Below are 12,622 nucleotides of genomic sequence, written 5' to 3'. Positions count from 1 at the left end.
ATTACTCTATTAATCCTCCATAGAATATGGAATGAATGCATGATCCTCATCTCAAGTACAGCCATCTCATTTTTTGGTTGGAACTTGTACAAAATCGCAACTTGTACACAGCATAATATTAAATGAGTGTGTATGAGTATTTAGATGAGGATCAAAAGGGAGGGAGTAAGAACCACCGGACGCGGATCAAATAATATATTCAATGTAGTAAAAGAAGAAGAAGAAGAAGAAGAAGAAGAAGGAAAAAGGGGAGAACTAATCTTAGCTCTATCAGAAGAAAGAAAGAATTAAAGAAAGAAAGGAAGAGATAGACTAAATAAAGAAGAACCCATCTTTTTGACACACCAGGATTTTGGCCCTCACTGATGATGCGGGAATAGATCGAGTCATCTCCAAGAAGCCTGGAATCGCTCCCTCATTTCTTGTGTATCCCGTGATCCTGGGATTCTTGGACTCTGATTAATTTGCAAGTCCTTTGAGGTGGCATTTTTTGGTTGTGAGTCTGGTTGATGAGATTGGAAATCCCTTTGATTGGTGTTGCTGTGATATCTTGTTAACTCTTCTGTTGAGGATGACGGAGTACAAGCTGGTGGTCGTGGGAGGTAAGATGAGTGTCCCCTGTGCTGGGAAGGAGCGCATCCATGATTTATCCTTCTTTGTGATCCTTAGCTGGTGGCGTTGGGAAGAGCGCACTCACGATCCAACTCATTCAGAATCACTTCGTGGACGAGTACGACCCGACGATCGAAGACTCTTACCGCAAACAAGTGGTGATTGACGGGGAAACGTGTCTCCTGGACATTCTGGACACTGCAGGCCAAGAAGAGTATTCCGCCATGCGGGACCAGTATATGCGAACGGGGAAGGGTTCCTTCTCGTATTCGCTGTGAATAACGCAAAGTCCTTTGAGGATATCTCCGCATATCGGGAACAAATCAAAAGAGTCAAGGATGCAGAAGAAGTGAGGCAGAGTCATCTCTAGGATTCATTCATTACTTCTAATACTATTTTGTGGCCAATGTTTAGGTTCCGATGGTGTTGGTGGGGAATAAATGTGATTTACCCACTCGGTCCGTAGATATGGGTCAAGCCAAAGAGGTTGCCAGAAACTATGGAATCCCTTTCATTGAAACCTCCGCCAAGACGCGAATGGGCGTGGATGACGCTTTTTACACGCTTGTCAGAGAAATCAAAAAAGACGTAAGTTCTTCCTTTATTCATTTCCTTAGTATTTATATATATTCCAAATTCCTTATCGAGAGCCATTCATGCAATAATTTGATAGCTAAATCTATAGCAAACCCTTTGGCTTAAGTGTTTCTTATCATTCTCCCCATCTTGTATTTATATTTATTTTTATTTGCTAAGATTTTAAGAAACGAAAAGTTCAATCATTTGTATCAAACTCTCTTTCTCTCCCTCTAACTCTTTATTTCTATTTTCACTCAGCAAATGAGCTTTATATGTGTTTTCCAGAGACAACGTGGTGTCAAAGCAAAAAAGAAGAAAAAATGCAAAATTATGTGAACTCGACTTTTTAAATTATTTTCTTATACAATTAATAAGACAGAGTTTCTTATATAAATTTGGTTACTACTAAAAAAGTTATAAACGGAGAAAATCCATGCTTAATATATTAATGTCTCAAGATATATATATATATATATTACAAAAAAAAAACAGGGCTTATATACATAAATGCAAATTTATTAAAATTTTATCATTTATATTAATGTGATGAATAACTGCCATGAAGAAAAAAAGACAATCTGAAAAATATTATTTTTTCATCGTGTTCAATCTTTGTTCTCCATTTTTTTAAACAAAAAAAAACAACACAAAAGTCAAAGAATATATGCTAATTATTATAATTACTACTGCAATTATTATTATTATTATTGATATTTAATATAACTGCGAGAATATTTGGGAGAATGATGATGACGAAGAACATTTCTGTTTTTTTAAATCAATTGACTCAAGCAATTTTAAATTTGGGTAAATATCTTCTCATAAATATTATTTTTTAATAGTCATAGAATTAATATCTAACTGATTGATTATACACGCTTTAACATGTTTGTTAAATTAACAACAAGAGGAAGTGAAATATGTGTGTGTTTTGTTTTTGGTGTTGAAATGATGTACTAATGGGTATTACTAGGTCCATTTAATCATAATAATATATTACAAATTGCTGTTCACGTGTTATTTTTGGTTCACTTTTTGTTATACATATATATAGTGTTCATGATTAATATATAATTTATTATCTACAGACGTGTTCGAGAGTTTTGACATCCCCTCCCTTAAAAATCTGACTCGAACCTAAAGGAGAAGAGTTATATAAAAATGTTAATACTACACTTTTTTCACAAATGATCATATCAAATGTAATTAATATCACTTATATATAGAAAATCATAGTAAAGTCATTTTATCTTTGCAATAGATAATTTTCACGTGACGTCACATTTTTGAGGCCCTAAACAACAAAGTTTTATAACAATAAAAACTCTGTTTTCATTCATATGAAGTATATAAAATAATGAATCATTTTATGTCAAAATGGGACCAACAAATATAAGGAGCTTACTGTCTATAAAAAAAAAATATCGCTTAACTGCCTTGTTTTATTATTTTTATGACCCTGAAATGGATTAAAAATATGTTATTACATCGTTTTACAACCTTATTTCCATAATATAGACGATAATTTAACTATTAAAGTGGAAAGAGTATGATATTTTTCTTTAACTATTCAACTTTTCTCATTCCCAACTGATCAAAAAAAAATAAAAAAAAAAATGTACAAATCTACCCATTTTCATTACATATTACTTGGATTTAATTCAAATATAAGAATTTATCATTGGCATTAAGTTGCATTCAAAGCAGGTATTAATTCTTATTTTTATTCAAAAAACTATTTGATGCAGTGAATCATTTTTTTAATTTTTTTTTTTTCATTTTATGTTGTAAAAATAGCAACTTTGAGCACCCAAAATGGGGTCTCCTTCAATTATAATTCAATTTATGACGTCATTGAAAGTGCTCTATAGTTCATCACACTTGTTCTACATTCATTGTGACACGAATGTTTTTGAGCACATCATTTACCAGTCATCCGTACGAAATACATTCTTTAAACCTACAGGCATTCAAGAGTGCTAACTGTCAACATAAAAGCTTCAATTGCACTCAAAAGTCAATGATATTGGAAGCAAAAAAAATGTATCCATAATCAAATGAATTTTGGGTATCTCGATCTTAAATTTGTGGATATAAAGTCCATTTTATAGCAAAATATATTAATCAATTATTGGCATATTTATAATGTAAAAAAAAGAAAGAAGAAAGGACTTTATCCTTTTTTTTTCTTTTCTTTCAATATTGTTTCTGTGTTAATGGACCACAACTATCAAAGTATGCTCTTTATACCTATACATCTATTTTCGGGAGAAAAAGTTCATCACTAATATTTTGCTCTTCTCCTTCTTGTTTGAAATTAACTAGGGATGAAGTTCCAAAAAAAAACAAAAAAAAAACTTTCGAACATGGCTGTGGCAATATTAACCACCTAAATAATCTTGTTATAGGGAGAAATAATTATTATTGTATGTGCGCCTCATCTTTTAGAAATTGCACAATTTTCTTGGAAAATTGCGGTGATGGTTCCTTTTGTATTATAATTTCATACTATTGTAATAGCGGTATTTTTATATATTGTAGGTATATTTAAATTACTGAATAATATTAAGATGCTTCAAATTATAAGATAAGGGTTAAATTCTTGTTTTATAAAAAAATATCAAGAGCGTCCGCAGGATCTTTTTTCTTGGGGGGGGGTGGCTTGGTTTTATAATTTTTTTTGAAAAATATCCAAAAAATTGAAAATTTTTGTAAAAAAAATTGAAAAATTAATTGAAAAAAAAGTAATCAGATATTAATTTATTTGAAATTTCGTTTCAAAAAATCCACAGCCATTCATAAAAAAATTGGAAGATAAATTCAAAAATCCATAGCTATTCTGAACAAATTAAATATTTTGGAAATTTTTTAAAAATCCACTGCTCTTACAAAAAAATAATTTATTTGATTTTTTTCTTCAAAAATCCGCAGTTGCTAACTAAAATCAAATTTTTTTTTTTGAAATGAAAAATCCATTGCTATTCTCAAGAAATTCTTTTGGGGGAATAAAATAGAAAATCCACAACTGTTTACAAAAATTAAATTCCTTAATTCAGGGATAGTTACAGCCATCCAGCCCACCCCTGCGGACGCCCTGAATATAAAAGCAATCCATGGTTGTACAAGATGTAACTTGTATAAGTTACAACTATTAATTGATACCATCATTTCTTTGTGTTCCATTCAAATTACGCATTTATGTGATAGTACTAGTAACAAGCAGTTCAATTCGGATAAAAGAAACTTTTATTTTTGAGTTGAATATACTTCGGATGTTCTTTTATTCAAAGTATATATTAAAAAACTCAGCATTTTTTGGTCAATAATCTAATGCAACAACCAAATGTTTACTTTTTAAAATGTATTATTTATTTCATATATTCAGTGTGTTTTTGGGTAGAACTCTTGAAATATATCCGTATTGATAGAAAAAGCAATGTATCAAAATGTGGACATATAAAAAAGAAAAATCCTCGTGGGAATTCTTCAATGTAATTTTTTCCATTAGACTCATGAATTCCTATGAAGTTTATACTAGCAAAGGGAGTAAAAAGTTGACTTTATGCGGATTTTTTTACTTTGTGTTTCTTTTATGCGAAGTATTATATGTTATAAAAAATTGATATCTGAGAGTACGTTAACTAATAGCGTATTATTTTTACTATATCTGGATTTAACGCTAATTACTTTGAGCAGTAAAACTTTATAATGTGCCACTTGTTTAAATGAGTAAGTTTTAGTGTTGAATTTGAGTTCAGTCAAGTTGAGTTCATGTTAGAACTCTGCACCCATTTTTGAGTTTGAGTAACCTATGCTATGTGGCTCTACTTTTGAATATCTTCTTTAATCAGAAAGTGCAGCATTTGTATGTAGTTTTTTTACTGTCCTTTTGAATGATACTAAACATTTAACTAATCATTATTTATCAATATTTATAGTTCTTCAAGTAAAATAAAAAAAAGGGTGAGTTCGAGTAATGTTCGGATCCAACACTAATAATTTTCAATTTAAAAGTCTAAAATTACATAATTAATATATTATGAACAATCTAATGAATATTTAGCTATTGCACTATTCTCATCTAGTGTTGTGTCAGTCTTTATTTATTCGGTCCAGTCGTGTCTTAGGACTGTCAGTACTAAATAAATTGAGTGACGCCTTAAGGACCGAATCTAAAAGCTGTAGGACTAAACTGGTGGGACGGGACTGCAGTCTTAAGTCGAAATACGGACCCAACCAACACTATCCTCATCAACCGGCACTGGAATGTAAGGGGCATGGTTTTTTTTTTTGTCCGGTGGACTTTTTGACAATTTTGACTTGAAAAGTTATTATTTTTTAATTATATAATTGCCCAAATTTGACAAATAATTTGTTAATTAGAAGAGACAAAACTTTTGTCACTTATAGTTATCAATTACTAGAAGAGACTAAATTTTAACGAATAACAACTTAAAACTAAATTAATAGGGAAATTGATTTTTTCCCTCTAAAATTATAACATTAATTATTTGTTCGTAAAGAGAGATTTTTTATTATGATAACTAGTGTTCTGTCAGTCCTTGGGACCATTGTTCCTTGAACTGTCAGTATCATAACTGGGCCGTGGGATTTGTTATGACAATTTTGACTAAAAAGTTTTTTGTTTTTTATGAATCCATAATTTGACAAATCATTTTTTTAGAAGAGACAAAAACTATATTTTTTTAACACTAGGTTTTTGGAAAAGAGGTTATTTTTTTAAATGTCAAAAATATAAGAATTCCGCAAAAGTGGGGGAGGGATACCCTGTGCCCCAATCATTCCAGCAACACTGCCTTAATCATAAGTAGTTTTGTGTCAGTCCTTATTTACCTAGTCCAGTCTTAGGATCGGTCCTTAAGACTGTGAGACTAGAACTTAGTGTTGTGCCAGTCCTTATTTATTTGTTCCAGTGCAGTCCTTGGGACTGTTAATACTAGAACTGAATAAAACAGAAGAATTAAAGTTGATTGATGTCATCAAGGATACAACTTTATCAGCTTTGATGCTTATATGAAGGAGTGATCCGGACCGAGACTGAATTGGATGGGACTGTTGTCTTCAGTCCCAAATAAGGATCGACACAGAACTAATCACAAGTACTCTAAATTATTCATATAAAGTTATGTATTCATATTATTTTGGGGGTTGCAACCTGTACCATTTGCTACAAGTTACAACTTGTACAATACTAATTTATAACTCAAGACCTAGGTGTGTGTGTGTGTGTGCGTTTTTTTGGTTTGCACTCCTTGTCGAAAAATATGAATTGTCATGTGTTAAATGAATCTACTTACTTCATTAGTACTAGCGGATTTGTATACTATGATAATGCATAATTAATTTACTAATTTGGAAGATGTTTTTCTTTTCTTTATTTGTTATCCCATTATTGATCATATATGTTGTCTTTATTTGCAGAAGGAGAGGCGCGGTCGTGACAATAAACCAACACTGGCTCCTTACTGTTGCAAAGGATGTGTTCTATTGTGAATAACTTATCTCTTACAACAACAACTACTACTACTCTATATTATATATATTTATATAAAGCACAAAAAGAAAAGAGCCTCTCTCATAACTCAACTCATTTGAATAAGGTTCATTTAACACAATAGAAGAAGATGATGATGAAGAAAGAATACACAAACATTGAGCATTCAGAAAATGTATTACATTTTTTTAAAGGAAAAGAATATAGAAAATAAATAGCAGGAAAAGAAGAGGAACTGCAAGAATTCATGTGGGGGGAATCATGACAAATAATACTATTCATTAGGAACTTGACGCATCTGTTGCTGATCGATCCTCTTAAAAAAGTATCTTTTTTTCCCAGCGATTATATAATTTATATCCCTCCATATACATCAAGTATCATGCCATCTATCTCTCTTTTGCTGCTTCATTTAAGCATTGCTTTTTTGCGAGTTTATAAAAAATAAACATATATAATTACTAAAAAAAAAAAATCAATCAATCTTATAATAATAGCTCAAAAAGATAGTTATCCCACTTACTCTTCCTCCTTATACTAAAAGAAAAAATTGTGGACAGAACAAAATCACCACGACCCATTATTAAGAAAGAAATAATGTTAAAACTGCTGCCGCCGCCGCTTTTTGTATGTGCAATGATCTGGGGCGTCTTATACGGACCCTGCTACTCATATCTGGAGTTTGCATTTCTCACTTTTTCCAAAATAAGATATATATATAGATATAAGCAAGAATCAATCCATTCAAGTCTCTTCATATTATATTATATCATTATAGTACTAATTCATTCTCTCAACTTATTTATATATAAAAGATAAGGATTTTTGTAATATTGCGGTTTATATATATATATATATATTAAAAAAAGAAAGGATTACTATTATAATATACTTCTATCAATCACTGATTTGAATACCCACTTAACACCCGCCCACCCAACTATCCCCTCAATTATAGAAAAAGTAATTATTTGTATGATACGAACACGTAATAATGAATAACTACACACTTTTTTGGGCTCCCTCCCGGCTCGCCGTTAAGCGGAAAAGCTGCTTTAAAAAAGATATAATTAGTAGACTACCATGATAATTAATTATTATTAATAATATATAACACTATAGTGTGTTCTCTCTATTTTTTTTTTTTTTCTGGATACGATACAGAAATATTAGAAGGAGTAAAAGAATTAATATTTTTTTTTTTTTTAACATTTTATTTAAGGAAAAAAGAAAATTGTGCAATATAGAACAAGGTTTTTTAAAAAGAAGGAAAATTTCACTTATATTATTTTTTTTTATTAAGAGGAAGAATAAATAGGATACAATGTGTAAATTCTTTCAAAATATTTTTAAAAAGAACCCCCAAAAATAGAAGCAATGTGTAGTTTCTTCAATGTGAATCATAATACATAATTAGTAATAAATACGAACACAATGAATTGTTTACAAACATTTACGAATTTCCTTTTTGGAATAAAACCCATCTTATTATTTCTCTTTCTAACTCCTTTTTCTTATTATATATTTTTTTCATACACACACAAAAAATGTTACACGGATTAATTGATGATACATATATTTATAGAAGTTTAATAATGTATAAAGTGTTTTTTTTTGTTCAACAACCAACCAACCGACATCTCCTTTTTTTCTCATTTCAAATTGGCATGAAGAAATTGAATGAAAAGAAACATACAAACGCGGTATTCTTTTTACTTGTATTATACTATATATACATATATAATTTCTTAGAATTTTGATATTTTTTTTTTTATATATCTATTATTAATACATATTATTATTATAAAAGTTGTGGGAAAGAAAGAAGAGTTCTTTTTTTTCTGCGTTTTGAAAATACATAGTTTTATTATAATTCATTTATATTATTATGGACGTATCATTATTATGATGGACAAATACCAACCGATAAAATACATCTGAGATGTATAATGAATATTATATCCCTCTAAGAGTCTTATAATTAATTCATATATATGTATCCGCATTATATATTTTATTAAGGCTTCAAATAACTCTAGAATTTATTAAAACTTGTCGGTAAAAATACAATAATTAGAAATTTGTTCCTCCTTCAACTATAATGAAGATACATACTAAGACTTACTCGCTAAACCTCTTCCTAATTCCCTTTTTTTAATTCGTATTCAATTCAACGTTCTCCCTTTCTCCGTTAGTACAATAATTCGTTTATTGGATTTATTTTCAGATCCACAACCCATACCTTTTTGTGACAAAAATCAGCTTAGTGCGTAAAAAACAAACTTGCCCTCTAGAGCCCAGGATTCCGGTCTCATCAGAATTAAAAATGGTCTTACCTACAGTACTCAAAATTTTGAAGAACTTTTATTTTATGCCTAAAGTTTATGTCTGTTTTTGATATTAATACCCTATGCGTTTTTATCAGCGGACATACAACTATAATATTATATTATAGTAGGTTATGGTGGATATAAGAATTATAAGCTAGCTAGTAGTGACGAAGATTGATGAACAAGGATGCAGAATTAAAAATGTTATTATTGTGAATGTTAAAATAAATGAGACAAGTTTTTAAGAGCTTTTGTTTTAATTTTGTAAACTAAAATAATATTTCTTGTATAAGATTCAATTCAAGTATATAGTTAATCCTTAAATAATTTAATGTCAAACATTTCTGGCAAATACAATGATCAAATGATACATATTTTTACAAATAGCAATCAAAACATGAAATGACGATTTTTAATATTTGTGAGAATCTGCTAGCTATTTGCAACTTGAACAGGACCTAATATATAGTGTACTTAATTGATTTTCTGGTCCAAATATACATAATAATTTGTGGTGTGTCAATATAAAAACAAGAATTTGGCATTTATATTTGATTCAATTAATAGGCGCTGTATTCAAATTTGTGGTATGAGATAAGATACATCAAAATTATATCTATATTTTAAAATCTTTATTAGATCTAAGAGACTTATATTGGGCCTGATATTATCTCTTTTAAGTAAAGTCAATCAATTTTTCATTTTTTTAGTGTTGTGATCAATTTTAACTACTTTAAGTTCAATTTGAGGAACATCCAATTTGTTGATAGAAATTGAGAATATTTAGTCGAATAATATAAATGTAAGCCATACTGAATTTTGAGAAGAAATATTATAGATTGCTTTTGTTGACGGGTCACATATGTATACACTATACAGTGAGACAAAAAATACATTTTCGATATAGGGAAGAGTGAGGATACATATTACAAAAAATCATTTTTTTTAAAACCATCATAAGTTTCACAATTTAAAAAATAACTTAACGCACAGACAACATGACATTGAAAGTTACCTAAGAAAAATAATTCCAAAGTATTTTTGATGTAGTGCAATAATTAATAGCCATTTATTGGTGTTTTCGAAACTAACCAAAAGTAGGATACTTGATACACGAGGAGGAGACATGATGCAGGGTAGGAAGATACATGGTATAGGGTAGGATTAGACATGTTACAACAGGAGGAAACATGTAAAAACTGCCATTTGTCATATTCAAGCATTTATTTTACTTTTTACTACAGTTTGTCAGCATAAAGTAAATACTTATAATTACATATACCTATAAGATAAACAAATAAAACATTGAAAGAAATAGAGAATAGTTAATAATAAAATTTAGAAAAATCTTTTGTTTTACTATTTACTGTGATTAAAGTATGCCATGAAATTACACAAAAACAAAACATAATTAAATTAATATATTTGTATATATAAAATACAAGTAAATATAATAAAAATGGGATGTAAGAAGTCTCCTCTATAGTGCTGGAATCAGAAAAAATGATATGAACTGAATATTGAAACGATTAATATATTATATGCATGCTAATTAATTGAGCAACATGCTAGACTTTGACATTTAATAAATTAAAATCTCATGTTTTATAATAGAAATATATCTCAAAAAAACTTACCTAAAAGGTTTACTTTTTGTGTCAAAAATTTCAATGTCGGAATTCTCTGTAACTGTAAGCATTAGGCAAACATAGTTTCATGTTGATTTGATAAACAAAGAAAGACATTTAATTGTTTAAGAACAGGGTAGTTAGATAACTTTACATTTTAAATTTATTGGCAATGTAACATGTCTCCTCCGTAACAAGTATCCTCACTCTCCCCGATACATATGGTCTTTTGTAACATAATTATATGAAAATTGTATCATATCCGCAATACAGTATAAGGGATCATATATATATATAATACTATATAAAACTCGGGGAAATAAAATATATCTTGAGTGAATGTGTAAATTTATCAATTTAATTTTTTCACCATTGATTAATCAAATAGGTCTTTAGTGAGACATCAATATTATTAGCATTATGTATGTTCTAAATCGTTTCGTGCATAATGTAGAGTGTTAAATGTACATATGATATAATATTGAAAAAACGATACGTACCTGTGAGTTGAGTCAAAAGAAAGGAATACAAATCACGTTTACCTGTCTCCTTTAACTATTGTGGACCTTTAAGAAGGAAGGGAGCTTAGTGTGCCATTCTATCTAGAAAGTAGCACAGTGCTCCTAATTCCATTAGGAATATTATTTATATGTAAATATATACATTTACATGGAAAAGTATTTATCATGTGTGTGTGAGAAAGGCCCTTGATCACAAGAGAAAACGGATATTATTATTAATGCAATAAAAATATTACTTATAGTATACATTCGTGTTAAATTCCAGTAATATAACACTCGATATTTAAATCATCGTCATTCCATCATCAGCTGTTTAATTATACTCAATTTCAGTTTCTCTGTATGTGTTGAGACATACATTAATGTCATAATAACAGAGTCGTAACCAAAGCAGCAACGTGTATAGAATAGAGTGTCTGATCATTTAAGTGAAGTCCACTTCTCTTGTTCCATTCTTCTTCCATCCATACGTTAATTAATCAATTATTAATATATAAAACGTTTATAAATTTTGAAATACGGGAAAGATGATTCACTTCATTTTGTTATTCAGTCGGCAAGGAAAGATTCGACTACAAAAGTGGTTCGAAGCACGGACAGATAAGGAAAAGAAAAAATTACGAGAGAGCTCACTTCCATCATTATAGGTATGCTAACTAACTTACTTTTATAAGTGCTGAATAACCAATGACAGATTATTAAACATAAAAACATTCTCCTTTACAGCTAGAAAACCCAAAATGAGCAACTTTTTGGAATGGCACGACAAAGTGATTGTTTATAAACGCTATGCCTCACTTTTCTTCTGCTTTGCTATTGATCGAAACGACAATGAACTATTGACTCTTGAAATCATTCATCGATACGTTGAAGTTCTGGATAAGTATTTTGGATCTGTTTGCGAATTGGACATCATTTTTAATTTTGAGAGAGCGTATTTCATACTGGACGAACTCATTCTTGCGGGTGACGTTCAGGAAACGTCCAAAAAGCAATACTTAAACAAATTGAATATGCTGATAATTACCAAGAAGATGAAATTATATCTCTTGCCTTGAAGGATGTTGGTCTTATTTAAACATTAGATACATTAGACAACTTCCGCTTACAAATATTATTTCATCGAATGACACTCTAAGTTGTAGTCGAATCCATTTAAAGCAATCTTTTCTAATTCATTGTTTTTGTATCATTCTATTTTCTCAATTATTATTATTTGTTTGTTAAAAATTGTAGGAATTTATTATGATGATTATTAATCTTTACTGTGATATACTCAAACAAATCGTCCACTTACCTACTTAATGAATATACGACGTAAAATAACTCAAAGAAGGGTTGATTTTATTTATCTTCCATGCTTTTATAAGATCTGTCTATATATTTATTGTTTATTGTATTAATTTAAAATCAAATGAAATAAAAATGTATAATTTA

At 29.5% G+C, this 12,622-nt stretch overlaps 1 protein-coding gene, 1 long non-coding RNA gene and 1 pseudogene across 2 annotated transcripts; 2 read left to right on the top strand and 1 right to left on the bottom strand.

Annotated features, from left to right (window-relative positions):
• Nucleotides 1-241: 241 nt before the first annotated feature.
• LOC121122432 (ras-like protein) lies at nucleotides 242-8,583 on the top strand. The gene is given in 5 exon segments (XM_040717415.2): nucleotides 242-602; nucleotides 670-855; nucleotides 858-961; nucleotides 1,027-1,200; nucleotides 6,634-8,583. Coding segments are annotated over 5 exon segments (567 nt in total). The 5' UTR covers nucleotides 242-571; the 3' UTR covers nucleotides 6,706-8,583.
• A 702-nt stretch (nucleotides 8,584-9,285) lies between these two features.
• LOC139906093 (uncharacterized) lies at nucleotides 9,286-11,052 on the bottom strand. Its single transcript, XR_011781347.1, has 2 exons — nucleotides 10,674-11,052; nucleotides 9,286-10,318 (listed from the first exon to the last, which is right to left on the bottom strand). It is a non-coding gene; the product is annotated as an uncharacterized lncRNA (long non-coding RNA).
• Nucleotides 11,053-11,247: 195 nt separating this feature from the next.
• On the top strand, nucleotides 11,248-12,622 carry LOC121122435 (AP-1 complex subunit sigma-1A-like; annotated as a pseudogene).

This window comes from Lepeophtheirus salmonis, chromosome 8 (assembly GCF_016086655.4).
Source record: "Lepeophtheirus salmonis chromosome 8, UVic_Lsal_1.4, whole genome shotgun sequence".
Taxonomy (NCBI): domain Eukaryota; kingdom Metazoa; phylum Arthropoda; class Copepoda; order Siphonostomatoida; family Caligidae; genus Lepeophtheirus; species Lepeophtheirus salmonis.
The sequence above is the reverse complement of the archived record's forward strand: the minus strand, read 5'-3'. Positions and strand labels throughout refer to the sequence as shown.